This window comes from Marmota marmota, unplaced genomic scaffold (genome assembly GCF_001458135.2).
Source record: "Marmota marmota marmota unplaced genomic scaffold, marMar, whole genome shotgun sequence".
Lineage (NCBI taxonomy): Eukaryota > Metazoa > Chordata > Mammalia > Rodentia > Sciuridae > Marmota > Marmota marmota.
This window is the reverse complement of record NW_025999949.1, coordinates 468,896-492,116: the sequence shown is the minus strand read 5'-3', so window position 1 is coordinate 492,116 and position 23,221 is coordinate 468,896. Positions and strand designations below refer to the sequence as shown.

At 39.6% G+C, this 23,221-nt stretch overlaps 1 protein-coding gene across 2 annotated transcripts in view; it reads right to left on the bottom strand.

Annotated features, from left to right (window-relative positions):
- Nucleotides 1–934: 934 nt before the first annotated feature.
- The window catches only part of Pop1 (POP1 homolog, ribonuclease P/MRP subunit), a 34,287-nt gene continuing 12,000 nt past the window's right edge, over nt 935–23,221 (bottom strand). For both annotated transcript variants that reach the window (XM_048801895.1, XM_015486331.2), the window contains exons 6-16: nt 22,204–22,291; nt 21,591–21,778; nt 20,472–20,728; nt 20,257–20,350; nt 18,059–18,170; nt 17,341–17,460; nt 13,541–13,656; nt 11,999–12,190; nt 10,693–10,847; nt 4,010–4,357; nt 935–2,935 (exon numbers count right to left, since the gene is read on the bottom strand). In XM_048801895.1, coding sequence (XP_048657852.1) covers nt 2,281–2,935; nt 4,010–4,357; nt 10,693–10,847; nt 11,999–12,190; nt 13,541–13,656; nt 17,341–17,460; nt 18,059–18,170; nt 20,257–20,350; nt 20,472–20,728; nt 21,591–21,778; nt 22,204–22,291 — 2,325 coding nt within the window. In that variant the 3' untranslated portion in view covers nt 935–2,280. The remainder of the gene's footprint in view (nt 2,936–4,009; nt 4,358–10,692; nt 10,848–11,998; nt 12,191–13,540; nt 13,657–17,340; nt 17,461–18,058; nt 18,171–20,256; nt 20,351–20,471; nt 20,729–21,590; nt 21,779–22,203; nt 22,292–23,221) is intronic.

The window sequence follows — 23,221 nt, the reverse complement described above, 5'->3', positions numbered from 1 at the left end:
TTCTATGGCTGAATGCGCTGCGGTCAGTCGAAAACAGGGATGGTGACGTCAGCTTTCCAACATGGTCGCTGCTGGCCTCCTCTGTGGTCTGACCGGTGTGGAGAACCGAGATGGACCGCTTCCTTCCCCAGTCTCGAACCCAGAATTCAGCCCTGAGTATGGTGCTTGCACGGCTGGCAGAAACTGCAGCGCTGTATCCCTGCGTCGCTATCTCCTCGTTTCCCAGCACGCGCTGCAGACTCTAGCCGCGGGGCGGTTTGCTGAATAAGCAGTGTTACCCTCCGTGCGACAAACCTCTCGCGTTTGAGTCCCTGTAGCCGATCCTCGTGCGATGGAAATCCTTCCTCCAGGTTCTGGAGCACCCCACTATTGCTGGAAATTCCTAACAAGATATCCTTTAGCCGTCCTGACTTGTCATACTCCCACACAGTGAAGCAGCACACGGGGGCAATGCACTCCCCTCGCCGCCATCTTCCTTCCAGATTTTCAAGTTATATTCTGCAAAACTAATGTTTTCTGGACAATAAGTACCAAAAAAAAAAAAAAAAAGAGTGTTATAGACAAGTCAGAAAAAGATTCCTTTCCTGAAGAGATGCAGGATGTTGGCAGCAGATATTCATTGTGGATCTGCAACAGGAAGATGTCCTATCCCTCTTCTCAAGTTTATTTAGTCATGAAACACCTTTTTCCACAGACCAACTATCCTTTCAGCTTGTGACTCTTTGACTTACCACCCACACAGCAGAGTAACTGAAATGTGACCTGTCCCCTGTACCCACAGCAGAGCGGCAGGCCCCAGGTGCTATACAGAATGCGGTTAGGCAACACTCGGCACATTCAGACTTCTGTCATCAAGAAAGCTAAGCCACTGATGAAGTGGCTCAGAGCCTCGAAAGCAATGAGAAATGGTCCAAAAAATATTCACAACTGAACATCAGGTGGTATTTTAATTTATTCTGTTTACAGACAGCACTTAGATACACTATTTTCCTTGATCTCATTTGTTGTTGGACACAAAGACACTGAGAAGCTTGGTGAGAGGAGAAACATCAGCCATTCATTGGCTCAAGGGCTTTCCAACTACTGGAAGGCTTGCTGGGTTGTCCCCAACTCATTGCCCCCAAAGACTGCAAAAACACAATGCATTTATTTACATGAAATGATGCCTAATGCACGTGTAAATTCAAAACATATTACTCAGGCTCTGTTAGAAAAAAGGATGGCAGGAAGTAAGGGACTGAAGTAGATAAAGGTTAATGAGCCACCAAGTTTCTCCAAGTGAAAAAAGCAATCATAGCCTGCCATGGGGCAGGATAAGAGATTTCTTGTGCCCTGCTCAAGACCTGCAGTGGACAATATGACTGCATGGGTGGCGTTTTGAAAGCAGATGGTCATTTCAGTCATCACTTTGCAGAGGTAGCTACTGTACCATATAGCCACGCTGACCAAAGCGTGTTCCTAAGGATACTGATCCCACAAAGTGCTCCTTAGAAAAGGATTCAGGGATCAAAAAGATTTTTATAAACACTTTACACTATTATCTACTTTTGGACTCTCTCTCTCTCTCTCTCTCTCTCTCTTAGAATATGCTCTAAGAATTCTCCTTTATGGCTTTGAGAAATTCTTTACAGAAACAAAAATAAAAATTTTTTACTTAAAAAAAGTTAACTCCTAGGATCTCATGTTGGTTAACATGTGATCAAGGTCACATGTTGGTCAAGTTCATAAAGTCACAGACCTCTTTAAATTCCAAGCCAACACTTTTATCATATACAGGCAGCAATAAATTGTCTGTTATTTCATTCTTTATGGCACAACGTACTCGGCATACTGATTACAGTACAGGTTTGAGCATGGCCCATACAGGGCTGATATCTCACGTACAGAAGCCAGATCTTTATAGTCTCTTCCTCTTTATTAAACAGCTACTGCTGCTTATTACATGACTATGAGCTCAAACGGACCTCACAGCTCTTTGCTCCTAACAAAAAAGGGACAATAAAAAGTAAAACTTTAATTATACTTTTCAGCAAGAATTACGCAAACAAAAAAATCATAATAAAAAGCTTTTGGCCACATATACCAGACAATTACATAGCAAGGGCAGGGAGAGATGAAATGATGTAAATATTTCATCATTTCATAATATATATATTCTTAATTCTTCTTTTCAAGGAATTTCACATGATATTTTGAAACAGAAGACAAGGAAAGCAAGATTCCAACTGTGGGACTTTGTAAATAAAATCACCTACGCCCTGCTAGGTGGTGAACCGGCACTCAGACCTCAATGGCAATCCTGGCAAATCGGTACTGCAGGGAGGCGGGAGGCCTCAGCAGCACCAGGCCCCTTCCAGCTGCCGGCTGCCTGGGCAGCATGTCCAGCAATCCTGTCAGACTTACGAACCCCAGAGCTTCTCCACAGCCAACGGCCATGGAAAAATCTCCCTGGGTGACAAAGCCTAGGAGGATTCTGGAACAGTGGGTGATCATACCCGGGAGGGGGCCTGGCCACAGCCCCAGAGTCAGAGCTCCCTGCCCAGCAGCAGGGGTCTCTACTGCCAGGCCCTCGGAAGCAGCAAACTCTCGGTTCTGCCTCCTCTCCATTTTCTTCTTCTTTTTCTGTTTCAGGATCATGCTCTTGAATGGATCACTGTGTCTGGCTTCCTGGGGCCCACAGTAGTGCTGATCCTGGCTGAGTTGGAGGAAGTCCTCCTCAGTTGGGACACAGATCATGGTGAGTGGCTCAGGGCTGCCCTTCCTGAGCAGGGACAGGCTGACCCATACCAGGGCCCTGGGAAAGTGGTCCAAGATGGACAGGCGGGCCTCTGTGGTCAATTCTTGCTGGCCTCTACTGGCAGCCCACCGGACCACCCGATTGTTTTCAGAACTGGGCCCACACCAGGCTGACAATTGCTTCAGTAATTTCCTACTCCTACAAGAAGTCAGAGACACACATTTGAGGATATTTTGTTCAAAGAATAAAATCTTCAAATAGAAGATTAGGCATTGCTAGAGTTAATTTGATTTTTAATACTGCAACGTGAGAAAGTATCAAAACTATGATTTTTAAAAAAACTTAAAATACACATTAAGATATTTCAGTAACGGGGGGATATGGCTCAGTTAGTAGAGTGCTTGCCTTGCATGCACAAGGCCCCGGGTTCAATCCCCAGCACCACACACAAAAAAAGATTCTTCAGTAACAATATTTTTCTTTTTATGTACCTGATATTCTGAAACTGAAGGATTAAAGGTTTAAGAAGTTGAAGGCTGAGAAAAGTCAGAGAGTGGGATAGAAAATACTAGAAGTGTAATCACAGTGAGAAGATGAGAATAAAGAGGAGCTGATATTTTTATAAGAAAGACCTAAAGAGACAGTATATATAAAGTAAGAAAGAAGATTATGAAATCATGAGATTAACTACACAGAAAAATAAGTATGAGCCAAGAGAAGTGAGCACTTTTTAAAATCAGAGCATATTGCACAGGGTATCTGATAAACAGAACTTTATCTGTAAAAGCACCAAGGGCAGAACACATTTCATGTGGAAGCTGCTATAAGATCACGTTTCCCTGAACAGGCTGCTAACTCCCACAAACCCATATAATTCAAAAGGAGCTAGAAGAGCGCTAACCAGTGATATAAAGCAAAGAAAGCCACTCTATGCACAGAGTGCCTTGTTACCTAGGGTCATGCAATGAGGGTATTTCTTTGTGAGCAAAGACTAAATGCAATAGGTCACAGGAAAAACTGACTAGGTCTAGGACTGTGGATGACAACATTTTCAATCAGGTCATCAGTTAGCACCATGCCTCAATCAAGTATCTAATTAAGGTGTCTTCCTGGGCCCTCTATGAAACATCAAAGGACTGGCTTTCCTTTCCAGAAAGTCCATAAGTTCACGTGGGATTTGCATAAAGGAATAGTGATAACTTTCACACCCTGTAGCCTGTTCAACATGAACATAAGCAATCCAACATGCATCTAGAAGCCACTCGCACTCACCTGAGAACACAGAGTTGACTACTGGTGGCAGCATCATGGTTCTCACCAGCACCCTGGTCTATTACCGTCCCAGTTTCTGCCTGGTCCTGACACTCTGTGTCCATGACTTCTGGGTCCCCACGGTCATTTACAGATGTGCCCACTTCAGACTGATGAGACTTTTCAGGAGCATGAGGCATCCAATGTCTTTTTAGGTCACCCTCCTCACCACATGGAGACGAAGCAACAGAAGACACATCTCGGGCATGGACTCTGGACTCCCAGTCCTGAGTTAACTGCTCCCAGGGACAGCAGAAAGGTGCCAGTGTGCCAAGTTTAACATAGTTAGGTCGTTTGGCAGGAGGGCGTCTAATGAAAAATGAAGAGAGAACTGATTCTCAACAACTGAGAAGTGGGCAAGGCAATTAAAATAATCATCACCATCATAATACATTTTTATTTAAACAACAATCACACAAAAATGGCTTTCCAAGAAATGTATAGGGCTGGGGGCATGTCTCAGTGGTAGAGCGCTTGCCTGGCATGTATGAGACACTGGGTTCAATCCTCAACACCACACAAAAATAAATAAATAAAAGTATTGTGTCCATATACAATAACAAAAAAAATTTTTAAATGTATGATAAAGAATAATAGCCAACTCTACTGGTCAAGTTCTTTTGTTTTCTTTGGTATTTAATAGATATTGCACCCACAAAGTAGTCCCATGTGGCTACTGAACAACCCCAGGGAGGACCATTCCTGAGAGCTCCAATTGCATGGTGCCCTGGAGTTGTGCAGTGATGTTCCTATACATTCACAAGGTTCTAAGTTCAAGGTTATAGTGAAGTTTCTTTCTCATTCCTCACCTCTAGTGACCCTACTGCCCTCCACAAAGACAGCATCATTATCAGTTTATGTACATGCAAATACATATGTACTTATTTCTTTTCACTTATCTTTATACAAATGGTGGTATACTAGATACGGTACTTTTTGTTAACTTCACTTTTTCTGCTTAACAAACTATCTTGGAGACTGTTTTATATCAATACATCAAGCTCCCTCATTCTTTTATAAAAGGCTATGTATCTTTTCTACCATATGAATATACCTTAATCTATTTACACAGTCCTCTATTAAAATACTTTTGGTTATTTTCACACTTTTGCTTCTACAAACACTTCAGCAATGAATGACTGGGAACATGCACATGCACAAGGCATATCCATAGGAGAAGCTCCTAGCAATGGAACTAAGGCAAAGAATAAAAGCACTTCAAAATTTGACAGATACTTCCAAACTTCTTTTCACAACAGTCACACTAAATGACCTTTCTAGCAATGTGTGAATGAGGAAAAGCCTTTGAAAAATACTACAAGCTAATGAAAATCAGGCCTGACCAAGAAGTAGGGAATTGGCCTGCTGTTGGCTCTACTGGCCTGGGCATCTTAAGACTGCATCCTTAGGTTGTCGGATGATCTACTCTGAGACAGGCCCATACAACCCTCCCCTCATTTACTTCTTATTATGTGCTGTGTTCTGATTCTCCCATGGAAATGATCCTGTAGGCTTAATCGGGCCCACTGAGCTAGACTCTCAAGGTTGAATCAAATGTGTATTGGCTTTCTGAGAGGCACCTGCCCCACCCAGAGAGATAACAACAGCTGCCTCTCTCAATTCCTCAAATAAGAAGCCCATCTATACATAGTGTATGTAGTGCTGCAACTTGGTTAAGCAGAACACGATAATTCTTCAAACCTTTAAGTTCTATAAATCCATATGAAATATACACACATTTTGGGTAGACTTTTGTGTGTGTGTGTGTGGTGCTGGGGATTAAACCCAGGGCCTTGTGCATGCAAGGCAAGCACTCTACCAACTGAGCTATATCCCAAACCTTGGGTAGATTTTTAAAGAAAAAAAAATATGTCCTTGGCTAGGGATGTAGTTCAGTGTTACAGTGCTTGCCTAGCATGCAGGAGGTCCTGGGTTTGAGCCCTAACACTACACACACACACACACACACACACACACTCCTTAATCCCATGAAAAAGGTATTTAAGCCATTTCTTCCAAAATTTCATATTTAAGTAAACAGACACTAGGTCATAAGACAGAAAGGGTTCATGTTTGACTTGTTCTCTCTGCTTTCAGTATACAGCAATATTGGATAAAGAAAGAAAATACAGACTGTAGGAAGTAGGGGGTGGGGTTTGAGTCAGAAATGGCTTCCTGTTTGGCAGTACCATCCTACTTTAACTAACATAAATTCAATAAAGGCTGGAGTGATAACAATAACAATAGCTAATACTTACTGAACACTTACCACTCTGTTCCAAGTGCTTCATTCATCTAAACTTATTCAATCCTTGTGCAGCCACTGCCTAGGGTTTTCACTGAATGCATTTTATCTTCCTCCTGAACACTGCTTTCCTTATGGCCAAATGGACCAGGCCAATAGAATGTGAGTGGAAGTGACCTGCTCATCATTTCTAGGCCTAGCCCATATTCCCCTATACTCTTCCCCAGCCAGCTGTATGCAAAGACCCTGAGTGCCCAGGTAAAACCAAAGGATAGAAGATCCCCAGATCTCTGGAACCCCATCCCCTGATCAAGAACACCACATTCAATTATTCCACGAGTGAGAAATAAAATATCTTTGTGTTAAGCTCCTGACATATGGGGTTTGTTTGTTCTAACGATTAGCACTACCCTCATTAATATAATTCTCACAGCTGTCCACGGGATAGGTTCCTATCTAAACTAAGACCCCAGAGCTGTTAGTGGTTGAGTGAAGATATGAACCTAGGTAGTATGGATGCATTAACCACTGCATTGTAATGTCCTTTAAACAGACATCTTGCAATTGGAAATGACTTCCTAAGCAGAACACTAAAGTCTAAAACATCAGAAAAAATGTGTTAATATATGCACAAATTCAAAATTGTAAAGCAGATAAAGCAGGGAATAATATTTGCAATATATATGAGAAAGGAGAAAGGAGAAAAAAACACTTAAAAATCAATAAAGCAGGGCTGGGAAAGTAGCTCAGTGGGAGACCACACACATAGTATGTGTGAGGCCCCTGATTCAATCCTCAGCACAGGGAAAAGGTGTGGGGAGGGGGAGGAGAAAGGAAGGGAAGGAGAGGGAGGGATGAACGGAAGAAAGGAGGGAGAAAAGGAAAGGAAGGATAGATAAATGCCAAGAGAAAAAGAAGCAAAATAAATAAATGAGTAATTTATAAGAAGCATAAAATAATGAAAAACATAAAAATATCTAACCTCACTAGTTAATAAAACAAAACATTTAAGACATCATTTCTCACCTTAGTTGGCCAATATTAACAGGACAACAGCCCACAATGGTGAAAGTGACAGGAACCGTTCCCCTCGCTACAGGTGAGATCCTAAAGTCAGTACTGAAACAACGGGCACGGTAGACTAAAAGCCTTAATATGGACAACTTTTTTTAAAACCAGGTATGTCACCTACAGGCATTTAGCCCAAGGTCTGTTCTTGCTGTCCTATAGCCCCTTTCCAACAATGGCTGTTTCCTTCTCACTGCCCACGGTCCATGGTGGGCAGATGGTCTTGATATGCCCAGGCCACTTTTTTCCTTCCTTTTCTTCCTGATTCCAGTTTCCCTGAAGCATATGCCATCAGACAAGCCACAGGCTCGCTCTCCTTGTTCAAGTCCTCTACCAAGTTCCCAGGTGCCCCATTTACCAGCCACACCCCCTTCCCCTCCGCCCCCAAAACACTTAATGTCATTTCCAGTGGCCTCGGCATCTATAGTCATCATCCTTCCAGTGCCCTGGGGCCTCTGTACTTCACTACTTTTACTTTATCTCACCTCAAGCACCCACACCCCTGGCCGTCCCTCAGGTTTGGTCATTGCCAACTCTGCTCCACCTTAAAATCTCAATTTTATGCACATCACTCCTCTACTTTCAGCCCACTTACCCCCGCACCCCCATTCTTCAACCACTGGAGCCTCCTATTAATCTTTGCTACCACTTCTCTGTGATCCTCACTGTTCCCTCATCCCTGCTGTTGGTTACAACTCCAGGGATCACGGGACAGTCCCTCCATTATATGGGCTCTCAACCCTCTCCACCTGCAAAGCCCATGTCCATTAAGTGACTTTCCAGTGTGCCCAAGTCAGCACCCAACTGACAGAACACAGCTGGGGAAGAACACATGGTAGTCCTGAATCTTACTAAAGAAACACAAAACTCAAGTGGATGCTCTCTTAGCCTTCTTCTGAATCGCTTATATTTCTCCAGCCAATTCAATCTTCCACTCTCTTAGAAAACTGTTTACAATTCCTCTCTCCTTAAATCTCCGACAACCCCGCTCCCTTTCTTGCACCTCACACTCTGTTCACTGAGAAGACAGTCACAATCCAACGCATGCCACCTAATCTCCCCCACAGAGTCTAAGGAACCTAGATCTGGAGTCAGACTGCAGAGTCCACCCTCCAACTATGAAAATGGAAGAACCGAGCCCAATCCTATCAGGGACCCCCCTGCCCTCTCCCGGATCCTCCCACCAGCCCAGAAACATGTGATTCCACCAAGAACAGAGTCTCTACATGATCATGAGTCCACAAAGGCAGGAACACACTTTGCTTCATCCCTGCTGTAATCAAGAATCGTACCAGACCCACAGCAGGCTCTAAATAAGCATGTGAGAGATGAGTAAGTCCCCAGAGAGACGTGTACAGACAGATGTTCACGGAAGCATCCAGCAAGATATCGGAAATAACCAAAAGGGCCACTGGTAAAATACAGTACATCCAACTCTGCAATCCTAGGGACTCACTCAAGCTGTACTCTGAGTGACAGCCAGCAAGCTATGTGACTCACAGGCTGAATCTGGCCCATATCTTTTTTTGTACAACCCATGAGCTAAGAACAGTTGTTACGTTTTTAAATGGTTGCAAAAAGGAAAAGTAATATTTTACAACACATGAAGATTATATGAAATTCAAATTCAAGTGTCCACAAAAAAACGTCTGATTAGAACACAACCACGCTCATTTGTTTTTATGTCATCCACAGCTGCTGCTTTCATGCCAAAATGGCAGCATTTACTGTCATGGAGACGAAGGGCCCACAAAGCCAAAAATATTTACCATCTGACCCACTATCAAAAAAGTTTGCCAACATTTAGTTTAGAGTCATATTTATTAAAATGGGGAAACTATCTACAATATGCTGTTAAATGGAAAAGGAAGATTTCAAAATAATATAATATAATCCTTTTATTAAAAAATTTGTACCAATGGAAAATGTACATGCACTAAAAAGTCTATATAGTGAAAAATAGTATTATCATCATTATTATTTCACAAACACATAGAGGACCTCAACTGTGTTTTATGGGAGGACACAGGACATACAGCAAGAGGCCACTGCCCTCAAAGAGCTGGTGAGCTAGCTTTTCAGGAATGTATCACCATTCGTCCTATCAGCTATTTACCTGTCCATCAGTCAAGGAACTACAACATTTGATTATTCCCTCATTCAGCAGACAAAAAATAATTTTTTTTTTTTTTTAATGAAAGCTATTAAGGCCTACCATGCATCAGCACTAGCTACACATGGAGGATGCCACAAGAAATGAGAGGGGGAAGGCGGGCATGGTGGCACATGCCTGTAATCCCGGTGACTTTGGAAGCTGAGGCAGGAGGATCACAAGTTCAAAGCCAGCCTCAGCAACAGCAAGGCGCTAAGCAACTCAGTGAGACCCTGTCTCTAAATAAAATACAAAATAGGGCTGGGGATGTGGCTCAGTGGTCGAGTGCCCCTGAGTTCAATCCCTAGTACAAAAAAAAAAAATGAGAGAGAGTGTGAGAGAGTGCACGCACAAGTGCACTTCTGTGCTGGGAACTTACAATTAGTGGGAATACAGATTTCTAATGTTCATATGTACTTCCCTACATAAATGAAATAAAGGCCCTCATTTGTTCATCTCCAAAGAAGGACACAAAAGGAAAAAAGTTTAGAAAATAGATACTAAATATAAAGAGTGTTGACTTCACCAGATGGCAGGTCTACTTCAATTTATAAAGAATTTTTTACATATTTCAATAGTTTTCTTAAAATTTTATAAATAAAACTGGGTACAGTAGCACATGCCGGTAATCCCAGCAGCTCTGGAGTTGGAGGTGGAGGATTGCAAGTTCAAAGCCAGCCTCAGCAATTTAGTGAGGCCCTAAGCAACTCAGTGAGACCCTGTCTCTAAATATAATATTAAAAAAGGACTGAGGATGTAGTTCAGTGGTTAAGCACTCGTGCGTTCAATCACTGGTACCAAAAAAAAAAAAAAATTATAAATAGGTATTGCTTTTATAAACAGTTCTTAGAAAGTACAGCTTCCATGGAGTGGGGGAATGGCATGAGAATCTATTGGCAAGTGTCTAAAACCCAGGTCCACAGTTCAGGTGGCAGCAAATAACCAGGAGGAAAGTTGTAACCCAGATGGGTCAATAAAAACCATTTACATATAAAACAATCTTGTGACATAAGTAATATCTTCTTCCTTACTTCCTGCTGACCCAGAACTCAAGGCAAGCCTGTGAAGACTCCACATTACACATCAGGAGCTACTGCAGCCTCCTCCCAACTGCTCATCAGGGAGCGCCCGCACTTCTCATCCCCTTACCATTACAGACTAGAAAGGGCAGCACCTTACCTTTTGTACTTTTCCAGGAGATTCTTGGCTTGCTCTTCAGCAAACAGAGCCCCAGCAGGACAGTCTGGGAAGTCACCCGGGATGTGAGGTAACCTTTTATACTGAGAATGCATCAGCGCCTCTTTTAACCCTCCAACTCTTGCACCTCGGTAGATCTAAAAGAAACATCAAGAGCTATTTTCAATTTAACCAACTTAAAGTGAAATTGCTTAATTGTTTGTAGGGGGAAAACGGGAAACAACATAATGTACATCAAGAGGAAAACAGATAAACACATGGTGAGATAATTCTAAAAATCCATGGCCTGAACTTCTTCAACCAAAGTAGAAAAAGCTCAGTATCGAGTGAACACACCAAGAAAGACAAGCATAAATACAATGAAGTATGTAGTTTAAAAACATGTCACATGTACTTATTTTACTGTGGGACACAAACATTCACAATGCCAGAATGGTGATTATTTCAGGAGAAGGAGAAATGAGATTGGAGAAAAGGACAGAGTACTTCCAGGGAATCTATATGTTTTATTCTTCAGCTGGATGGCAGGTGAGGGATGCAGGCATCCATTATATTAGTATCTTTTCTTTTTTGTATGCTTGAATTTCATAATTAAAAAATTAAGTGGAATTACTTTAAAGTATTCCCACTCCTGGATTTCATTAAATGAATGTCCCTTGAACTAAGCACTAATGGCTAAAAATTAATTATCTACATCAATCTAACATTCTAATATGCCTTTTACAATTTCTAGCATCAAAGTATATTTATACTAACCAGAAAAAAAAACAGAATAGATTTTAGTAAAAAATTTAAAATAAGAGTACTATGGGCTGGGGTTGTGGCTCAGTGATAGAGTGTTGCCTAGCATGCACAAGGCACTGGGTTCGATCCTCAGCACCACATAAATGTACAATAAAGACACTGTGTCCACCTAAAACTAAAAAATAATTATTTTTTAAAAATAAGAGTAAAAAAGTATATTCTATATATCCATGAAAGTTGTCTTTTGCTTTTAAACTATGATGGATTTCTTCAAGTTAAAAACACAATATTTTGTTGCTATTAGTGAAAAACTCAAGCCACCTTTAAAAGCTTCAAAAATTTATGATATGTCACAACAGGTCTTAGTAATGAGAATCTAGCTCCAAGGACTGTTTCCATGAAGTATCCATATCCCAGATTATAGATCTAAGGGCAGAAATATACCACTCAGATTCTAAGTTGTACCCAAAGTCTGGCACTTGGTATTTATTAGGGATGTATTTTAAATGTTGCAACTGTTAGTCGGAATCAAAAAGTAACTTACCAATGGAATCCAGAAAGCCATGCCCCAGCCCTTTGGGAGTAGGACATCCCAGCCACTTCCCCAGCCCAGTCGCTCTTCACCAGTCACTTTTCCTGGCTGCTGAATCAAAAGGATAGGTATCTTGGATTCATGGGGACCTAAAACAAGCTGTGACCCAGGCACCAGCAATTCACTTCTCATCCGGTTCAAATCCTGAAGTGGAAGAAAATAATTCAAGACAAACAAGTAAAAGAAGTAAAAAGTAAAAGAAGGTACAATTAATAACAACAATTGGAAAAGTACCCTGGCTTCTGAGAAAATTTCTCACCAGGCCTGAATGATTTAAAATAGAAGATGCTATATAAATGATTTGTTTAGTGGAATTTAAGGAGTGGATAACAACATACTTTCATTATTTCAAATATCTACTGAGCAAATATAGTGACAGGCACTTTTCTAGAACCTGGGGAAAGTAGTACATGGCTCTAGCTCTCTTTCAACTGAAATTCTAAATCCAAGCTAAAATGTGAGAAGCTAATCTACAAGTCTCCTTTCCTATTTTTCAACTTCCAGCCAACCACCAAGTCTTCTCAATTTTACTTTCTAGAAGGTATACTAAAAACCCCAGCTCTTCTACTCCAGCCACACTGCCACAATTCAGACTCCCATCATGTCATCATTGAAATAATCCCATCTGGATTATTTCAAGGCTCTCTTCTGCAGACATCCAAACCAGAGACCTCCTTCCAGATCCTAGCCACTTCCCATTCCTTCCCCTGTCTAATCCACCTATCACATGGCTGCCAGAGTGAAATCCCATCATGTTATGGCCTGCCTTGAAACCTTCAATAGTGCCCTACATCATCAGTCCAAAATCTTAAATGCCTCAAACTCTTTTATGCTCTGACCCCCATTTATCATTTCAGTTTCATCCCCTAACCCCCTATTGACTCCTAGCTCCTGACCTGCTAGGAGATACATAAATGGGTCATTTGGCCTGGGTCATTGCACACAATTGTTCTCATTTCCTGAAATCCTTTCTCTGCCGAAGCCTCAACCCTACCCACCAAGAAGTATGATTAATTTAATTCTGACTCCTATCTGAGAGTAAGTGCAAATACCAGCTCCACCATCCTGGAGGCAGTCCTCAATTTCTCTACTCTGGGTTCAGAACCCTTTTCAGAGGCTTCCTCAGTACCCTATACCTCAGCCACATTACAGTCCTCTATCCCAGCATCTAATACAACACCTGGCTCTGGTGAGAGCTCATTCACCATGAAATTAGAGACAGAGAACATTTAAGGGGGCAAAAATGATTAAAGAACAATGTATTTAAACCATAAGATTATCACTTTGATAAAAAATACATTTTCTAGAGCTCATTCTTTTCTAAGAACAGAAAAAAAAATCACAATATATATCATGAATAAAGAATCCATAAAATGTTTGAAAATAAAGTCTGTGAGCCTCTGTAAGGTACAAAATCACTTTTTATGGTCTCTAGAATGATAAATTTCAGCCATCATTCATGATTTTACCAGTAATCCTTACTCTATTAGTTACCTGATCCGAGATTTTATTCTCTGTGACACTCTTACAGATATCTTGGTTCCAGATAAAGCTATGCGTACACTCCACAGGCACACCCTCCAGAAGCAGCTGTCTAACTTTCTCATTATCTAAGAAGGAAAAGAAATATCCTTCAAACCACATCCTTAAATCAATGAATCAAACTCTAAATGCTGGCAATATACCTTTTATGACAAGAAAAATATTTGATAGGCTTTTATTTTATTTATATATTTTGGGAGTACTGGGGGTTGAACTCAGAAATGTTTTACCACTGATTTTTTAGTTTATCCAACCCTTTTTATTTTTCATTTTGAGACAGGGTCTCACTAAATTTCTAAGGCTGGCCTTGAACTTGTGATCCTCCTGTCTCAGTTCCCTAAGCCACTGGGATTACAGGTGTGTGCTACCACACCTGGCTTGATAGGTATTTATTTAACTACAGAACTTACTTGACAAGTTCTTAACAGTTGGTTTCACAGTTTATGAAGCCACAAAGGCTGCTAAGCTCTTTAATAATTATTTTCATGCATAGAAAGCAAGTATTGCAACATTAAATTAGCTCTAACTACTGAATTCCATGTTTAAGATAATTCTAAGAAATGTCTTCTTCTGCCCCTTATCTCAAGTCTCTCATAACCTATTTTTATGAAGCTATTTTTGAAAAACCAAATTCCTCCATTCCCTTAAGAGGAGCATATTTTCTGTGAAACGTACGGTTTTGTCCCAAGGCATGCCACTCCAGAAAGTGCTCTACTGGATAAGGGGGAGTTTCAGTGATAAACACATATATTGATAGAAGATACTTCCTACATGCAGTTGTGTAATTACTAGGGGGAAAAAATCTTTTAAGACTAATTCTGCTGAATTGAATTTTTTAAAAAAATTAATGGTTAGACAAATCATGATTTTGGCTGATTCTAAAATGCCAACACAAAAACATCACTCAAAAGCACATACCTGTGTGGGTCTGATGGCTGGGAAAAAAATTAATTGGAAGTGACCAGGCCACAATGTGAGAGATTTCAGGGGAAAACAAAGTTGGAGAAAATTAAATTAACGAACAGCTCTGAGATCTAAATTGCTTATAAGCAACAACTGCTTCCATATGTTGCTCTTCCTCACAGAGACACTAAACAACAGTCTCCAGCACCTTCTATGTGCTGTGAAGGTTCACATCCTATCTAGGAGTGGCAAGATTCCTTCCCAACAATCCTGGTGTACCCAGAATGCTTTGACAGGGATCTGAGTGACAGAACTGAGTTGCAGACAAAAGAGATGGCTGATACTTAAGGTATAAAGGCACAGGCAAGCACTACCTCATCTTCAAATATTCTAGATGATAGAATACTATCCAGTACCAAAAAAGAAATAAGCTATCAAGTCATGAAAAGACAAGAAGGAATCTTAGGTGCACATTTATACCAAGAAAAAGGGACAAACCTGAAAAGGCAATATCTGTAAGACATTCTGGAAAAGGCAAAATTATGAAGACAGTAAAAAGATCAGGGTTGCCACAGGTTACCAGGTAGAAAGGCTACAGCCTTCAAATTCAGTCTGCCTTATAAATTTGTATTCAAGTTTAAGTTGCCCAGCTGAAGACATGGTGTGTTTTCAACCCAAAAGCAGAAACAGAGAAGTTATGGCAAAAATGAGCATTAACTGGGCACTCCTGGAGGTCAATTGCAGCTCTGGGCTCTAAAAGTGCTTGCAAGAGCTGTAAAAAGTAAAGGAATGATCTCCCACCTACCATTCTGGACTCTTCCCGTGCTATGGGTAGCAAAGTTACATAGCCAAAGAGTGCTTAAAGAGAAGGATTAAAATAATCCCATAAGCACAGTGTAAATTCAATATTTTTTTCTCCCCCCCTTTTTTTTGAAGGGAAGAGGGTGATGAGGATTAAACTCAGGGCCTCACACTGCACGCTACCACTGAACTACACTCTAGTCCCCATTGACCAATGTTATTACAAATTCTTCTCTGGCAGACAGGGACTAGTTAAAATAATCTATCAAAGCAAATCAGTGAATGCTTAGGGAAACAAATAGGATAACAGAAAATATTGTACAGATTTGGGATTTTGGTGGTTTTTTTCACCCTACGTTGTTGGGTGTTGAGCCCAGGGTCTTGTGCATGCTAAACAATGCTCTACCACTAAGCTACACTCCCATTACCAGATTTATATTTCTAATTCTCACCTAGAAAGCCAATTACTTATATAGTGAAGTGCTGTGTTAATGAAATTGAAAAAGATTTGCAAAACACATAATACTAAATCTGATCTTAGGAACCTAATGATCAATTAAACTTTTTCAAAGCATCTGAGAATATATGTCATCACCTCAGGTTCTTCATGTACCTTCTCTTTAAAAAGCTCTCTAACTCACAATACACACAAGAAAATCATTTGTCATTCAAAGCAGGCAACACCTTCTTTATGGTTTAAGTCACACCAGAACTGATCTTCACCAGAACTGATCTTTTTGATCTAAGTCAAAATAGGCAGATATACAGACAGACTGAAACTGTTTTAAAATTAAGACTCTACAAGGATTGATTTTTTAGTTTACCCACCCCACCAAAATACACTTCTACCCCTTGTTTTGACTTGTTTTCCTAAATGAGATGTTACACTTATTAATAATATTGATATAATACTAAACCTTTAAAAAGTCTAATTCTTTATGTAGTTCATATATCTTCAAAGGAATTATAGTACTTAATACAGGTTCTAATGGAATGCTACTAACTAGATGGTTAGGTTTTATAGTGGAAATTAAATCATGTGTCTCAAAGCAGACTTTAATATTCCTGAAACTAATTCATATTAAGATAAAAGCCTTAGGAAGGTTTTAATGAAGGACTGCCTCATTCCAAAAAAGGATTTGAAGTAGCAAGAGAAACGAAGTAGAGCTCAGGTGGTTATGATAGCATTTAATAGCACAGTAGATGCTACAGTTTTTATTGTTGCACTAGACCACATTGGTATTAAAAAAACAAAGACACAGTGGCTCACTGATTAAAGTCTTAGGCTCCATATTAACTAACTTACCTATGCATGTTTAAACTCCACTCTCATGCTATCCACCTTTTATGTGAAGTTCTGACAGGGAGTTTATTACCCTTGGTAAGCTATCTAATTACATGTGAAAAGGTTAAAAAAAAAAAAAAGATCTAAAGTTGTTTTGAACACATATCTGCATTTTTTCTCCCAAAATTCACAAGCTAATTTTAATTATTCTTCCAACTAATGGTGTTTAAATGATAGTAAATACAAGAAGACATTATCATAACTGCTGCAAATCCCAGATTAGACTAAAATTTTAGCAAGCCCCACTCATACACCTACTCCCTCCTCCAGCCAATGAGCTTCCTCAGGCATCTCTAATCAGTCAATACAAGAAATCTGATACTTCAGCACCTGGGATGGCCTTGCCAGGATTCGAACCTGGATCATCTGTATGGTCAAACAGAGGCTTCCACTGAGCACAAGACCAGCTGCGGGTGCAGATCCCTTCCTCACAATTAAAATTCTGAAACACCAGGCATTTCAGAGAATTCAGTTTGCAGACAGGTTTTACTAGATACTAAAAAATAGAGAACTCAGAAAAAAATTAAAAATGAACACAAGCTCCATGGTTTACAGCTGAAAGACACACTCCCATGTCCTCTGACCATAACTGCCTCATAGCAGAGGAAGGTAAAGATCCCCGATTTTTTAACACAGAATTGTTAACAGGACTGGACTGTGTTCAACAAAATGAGGGAAACCAGGGGTATTGCAAGCACTTTACCTTGGCATTTTTCTGGATTGGACAAAGCTCTGGATCGCTTTGGAGGCAAATTTATTCGTGGATCCCCAACTGTCAACCCCAGAATAGTACCTGCCGGAATTTCTGCCGGTGATGTTATTCCTTTAAACAAAACAAAAACAAAGTAAACAAGCAAAAAAGCAAGCTTATAGAGGTAATTCACAGTACAAACATACATGCTTGTATTTTCAAATCTTTCAAATTTTCTAACAAAACTTTTTTTGGACTAATTATTTAAAAAACATGTATTCCTGTCCCCCCCGCCAATTGATAATTTTAAAGAAGAACCTTTTTTTTAAAAAAAAGGAGTTTCTTGCAAAAAAAAAAAATTTCAACGAACATAAAAAAGGTTATTTTACAACATGAACACATAGGCTTCTCTCAGCTGTAACAACTATGACCATTAGTAAACATGAGCAGTAACTAAGGATTTTTGGTCACAACCTGACATATGCATTTATTTATAATATCAGAATGCCAGTTATTTAGAATACTAATATCTCATGGGCTTGTTGTTTGGTGATTGCCATGTTTTGTTTGTTGAATTCAGGCACCTTCTCTACTTGCTTCTCTTGCTACATCACTAACAGCAGCAAGATAAATAAGACCACTCATCAGACACCCAGCTGCAACATGCTCTCCTAAACCACATGCCGTGCCTCCCATCCTCCTAGTACAACCCAGCATTTCCTCCATGTACCTCCCAACAATTCAAAAACAGCTTCTTGTCTGTGATGAAGGGAAACACTATCAGGGTTTTTACACGTATCACTCCACCAAAGGTGAGGCGTCTCCCCTGTGTCCTCTTCCCCCTGAAAAACAACAGCTTCTCTTCACCAGATGCATAATGAATCAGACTTAATAATTTTGTTATGATTATGTTATCAGTACCCACCCCTTTTGTTTCTGTGTGTGGGAATGACTATTTCATGAAGGGTAGTAGGCAAGTTGCCACTGTTTTTCAAATAGTAATTACTGCCAGACTAAGTACTCTTCTAATTAGGAGCATGGTCATGGTATTACACTTCTCTCAGAATTTCACATACTAGAAAATATAGTCATGATTTTCAGAGACACTGCCTACCTAAGCTACTTTATACTCCCAGTCTCTCTCGAGCAAATTCCAATAAGAGGCCTTGTCCTCTTCTCTTATCATTGCCTTCATTACCTCCAACTTAAGAAAAACATATACCTCATCAAATAAAAACCAAATCTGTACCTGTAGATGTCATCTTCGAGTAAAGGATATATTAATACAGTAGTATTCTTAGAAATGTTGATAAAATGCACAAGCACCTCACTTTTCTAAAGAGAACAAGGAAATGAGCAAGGTTTCAAACAGCATGCTATCTCATGGGTGCATGCTAGGAGAACCACTGTCTGTGATTCATTTGGAGGTTCACTAAAGAGAACGTGTTCCTACAGATCCTACAGAAGCCACTTGTAAGACAGGCTCCATTCACTTCACAGAACTCAGGTAGCAAAGCTGAGCAGTCTGGAGTACAGGCTCTAGAACCACACTTTTTAGATTCAAAGTTCCACTCCAAAATTTATTAGCTACCATGGAGAACCTTCTCCATCTGGGCACTATGCTAAGCACCTAGGACAGACTAATAAGAGGACCAGCCTGCCCTTGCTATCATGAAGCTTACTCTAATAGAGAAACAGATGTTACATACATACACAAACACACCTGAGCAGATAAACTAAGGAAATACACAAGATGCTATGAAAAGAAAAGGGACATAATTTAACTTGAGGGATCAGGAAAGGATTACTAAGGGGAATGATACAAACTGAATGGGACAACTGACTCTTGAAGAATGAGGAAGGTTTATCCAAGCAGAATGATGAAGGCAGAATGTTCAGCAGGCAGGAAAAAAAAACAGGTGCAAAGGCCTTGAAGGAGATGAGAAGTGACACATTCTAGAACCTGAAAGGCCAGCATGGCCCAAGTGTAGAAGCTGAGGGCAGGTGAGGCCATAGAAGCAAGAAAGCCCAAGATTATGCAGGTCACATTTAGAACTTTGGATTTCACCTTTAATATGATGAGAAGCTACTGAAGAACTTTTAATCAGGAAGCAACAAGAAGTGAATAAATTCCTAATCTAGTCTCCATGCCCCAGACCTGTACTGTCCAACACTACAGCCATGAGCCACAATAAGCCACTTAAAATTAATTATTAATTAAAATTAAATAAAGTACAAATTCAGTCCCTCAGTCACTCGAGTCACAGTTCCTGTGTTCATCAGCCTTATATGGCTCATGGCAATAATACTGGAAAGCACAAACCTTCCACAGAAAGTTCTATCCAAAGAAAGGTTATTACATTAAACTTTCTGAGAATCAGAGAAACTGACCCCAGAAAATATGCATCACTCATGTCAAACACTTAAAAACTGGCATACAATTTCAGGGATTTTTAGAGATGCCCTATTACCCACCCATGGAGCAGAGTTTAAGACCCTTCTACAAGACAGCTGGGAGAACAGTCAGTATGAGTCAGTATGTAAAAAAGAAGTCAGTTTACTATCATATCAATTAGATTTGGTCTTTTAGAAGTAAAAGATTTAAAAAAAAAAACAAAAAAACTTTGATAATAAGTAGGGAAATATCCAGGCACAGTAGCACATGCCTGTAATGTAGCCTCTTAGGAGGCTACGAGAATCCCAAGTTCAAGGTCATCCTGGGCAACTTAGTGAGACCTTTTCTCAAAATAAAAAAGGCTGGGGATGTAGCTCCGTGGCAGAGTGTCCCTGGGTTCAATCCATCCAAAAAAAAAAAAAAAAAAAACAATGAGATGAATGTTTAAAAGCCACAGCCCAAGATGTTTTGAGACTATATATTAGATTTCACAAATTTGCCAGGAAAAACATAACAGTCACATTTACTCTTACAGTGTGCACAGAAGCAACTTTCAGGGCCTCAGTTAGGATACAGTGAGAAAGGGGACCGATCAGCCGGAATCTGTTCATCTCCATGGTCAAATCACTGCAAGAGAGAAAAGATCTTGAAATTGAAACTTCCATTATGCCAGTCTGTGCCACTGGCAAAAATGGGATGAATCTTTACTGAAAAAGTTCAGGAGGTTCACAGTGAATTCAACTCATACCTGATCACAATACCTGTGGTTGGAGAGATCCAAGAATACGGCTGACATGGATCTCTAGTTCCATCACCAATAACTTTTTTAACTGATTTAGCATTTTCTCCATCATCTTTCCTTTTTCTCTTCTTGCCAATTTTCTCATCAGCCAGTTCAATTTGACTTTCTTCTTGGGATGGTTTCAGAAGTGGGTTAGGAGTACAGATATTTGATTTGATGGGTTCCACGCACTGGCATACTGTTTTTATTTCCTCTAAGATATCCTAAGGATATAAACATTTACTTTAAATTTTGAAATTTAAATATAGTATACAAATTCTATTGGTTTATTCTTTACCCTTCAAAATTTTCACATTTTCATCCCTTCACAAACCAAAGCAAATTTATCATCATCAAAAAATCTTTTTGCTTTTTTGAACAAGAAAAAAGAAATGCCAAATATTATGAAAACAACATAACCACTATCATAAAATTTTTTAAAGTTTAAAGGAAAAAAATGGGAAATGTTTACAGTGTATGATATAAAAGCGGTGAGAATGTTTTAAAAAAAAAAGGAAGCTAAGCTAAAAGAAGAGTTAAAAATCATCAGAATTACTGGAAATAGTTTCTCATTATCAAATAGGCTCTCACAAGCAGTGAAGTCTCTGAGAATCAATGCAAGCAGGTGGACACATTAGTCCAAATGCAGCATCTCGTATCTTTAGCATAGTAAAGTTGGTTTTCATCTCTAATTCTGCTTATGATTTACTGAAAATGAGAGGTCAAGATTTGCCTTTTCTAAGATAGACAAGTGCTGGGGGGTCTAATGTATAGCATGAGTGATAATGGGTATATTAATTAATTTGATTGTGGTAATCTTTATACAACATATCAAAACATCACTCTGTATACCTTGACTATATCTACACTTTACTTGTCAGTTCAATGTTTTTAAGTAAAAAATTTTTATATAAAAAATAAAAATAAATTTGCTTTATCCATAATGCATGTACCCTTCCCCACTATATGCTAATACCAAACCATCAGTCAAACTTGTGTACTATTTAAATTTCTGAACTACTGACATCCAATGGTAATTTAAAATGTAATGACAGAATGATGGGGAAATGATTTAAAGGATTATACCTGCTTAAGAGTTGGATGAAGCCAGATCCACAACTGCCTGCTTTCAGAACTGTCTCCAGGGGTCCTCTCAGACTTCCAAATAAATGTAACAGGTCCAAGCATTTCTCTGGGATACTTATTTGCTCGATAAAGCATGAGGCTCCCTTGGCGCTTTCCAGACAAGCAGTGAACTGCTGCAAATGTCAATCCTGACATAAACACAAGCAAAGGACGGTGATTTCGAGTGTTGGCACTGCGGCATCACCCCCGCCTAGCTACTGTTACTTATTGTCTGTCCAGGAGGGAAAAAGTTTTGGTTTGGATCATGGTTTAGATGAAAGCCTGGTACGTAAGTTCTCAGTAAATATTTATTAAATGAATATTTAATAAGAGTTTCAAGTTGTTTCCTAAGTTCATTCTACAGAATCATAACTCACTTTATACTTAACAATGTTATAAAAAAATTAAATGCCACCCCAACTTTTCTTAAATTAACATACTTACTGGGACCGAGAACTACCTCCCACATTTTTTATATATGTTTAAATTCTAAAATGTTTACAGTAGACACTCAGTTCATGAAATGAATAGGTATCTAAGACTAAAATGGGACCCAGATTTGAAACAAGATTACCTGTGTCTAAGTTACACATTTGAGAAACTGCCTTTAGTATTTCTTCCTCTTTGCCCTTCAGCTCCAAACAACAATAGTAGGATAAATCCTGTACACAGGGAGAAACACAATTAAATTCCTTAGAATTTACATGGGACAGAACTGCTGAGAAGCCAAAAGCTACATCAGAAAACCTCTAGAGGTCCAAGAGACAGAAAAAATTACCAAAGCTAGCTAATAAGTCAAAAACTGAAACCTGCCCATTCCTATTCCATTAGCAAATATTCTTAAACCAATCGAAATCAAAGTGAATCTCCATTTAAAATGCAAGTTACTATGTCCTATTTTTTAGTAAGCAAATCTGTTTTATCCCATAATATTAAGCAAGTTCAAAGTAGTTCAAACTACCACTTCTAAGTAAAAACTTCTTCACCCCCCAAATCTGCATAAGGTAATAAACTAGAACAAGCAAGACAGCAATAAACTGCAAATTTAAGCTAAGATTGCTTACTCTGGTTAGCTAACGCAGAACCTCAAGATTATATAATACTGAATCTAGAGATACACCATTACAATTAATTTATCCCACCCTCAGTTTTGACCATGATATGCAACTCTGACTACCCACTGTACAAGTAATTAGAGGTAATGAGAGTGAGAGGTTACCAATTTAAATAAGAAAGAGAACGTGGATTGAGTCAGTGAAATAAATGTAATAAAGGGAGCTAACAATATTTAATAGTCACTGAAGGGTTACCAGGTGCCAGGCAACAGGCTAACTCCTTACATGGACTGTCATTTAGTTCTCCCAACACCCTAACAAACCAGATACTACTGTTCATATTTCACAGATGAGGATACCAAGGAACAGAGACGGTTACTTGTGCAAAGCCACAAAGTCAAGGGCAGCCAACATTCAGATCAGGCTCCCTGAACCCACATCAAGCCCTCTGCCACAACACTGTTAGCAATTTCCATACACTCAGCAACTGACCCTAAAAAGTGAATTACAGCTGTGATTCTGGCAAATTCTGACCAA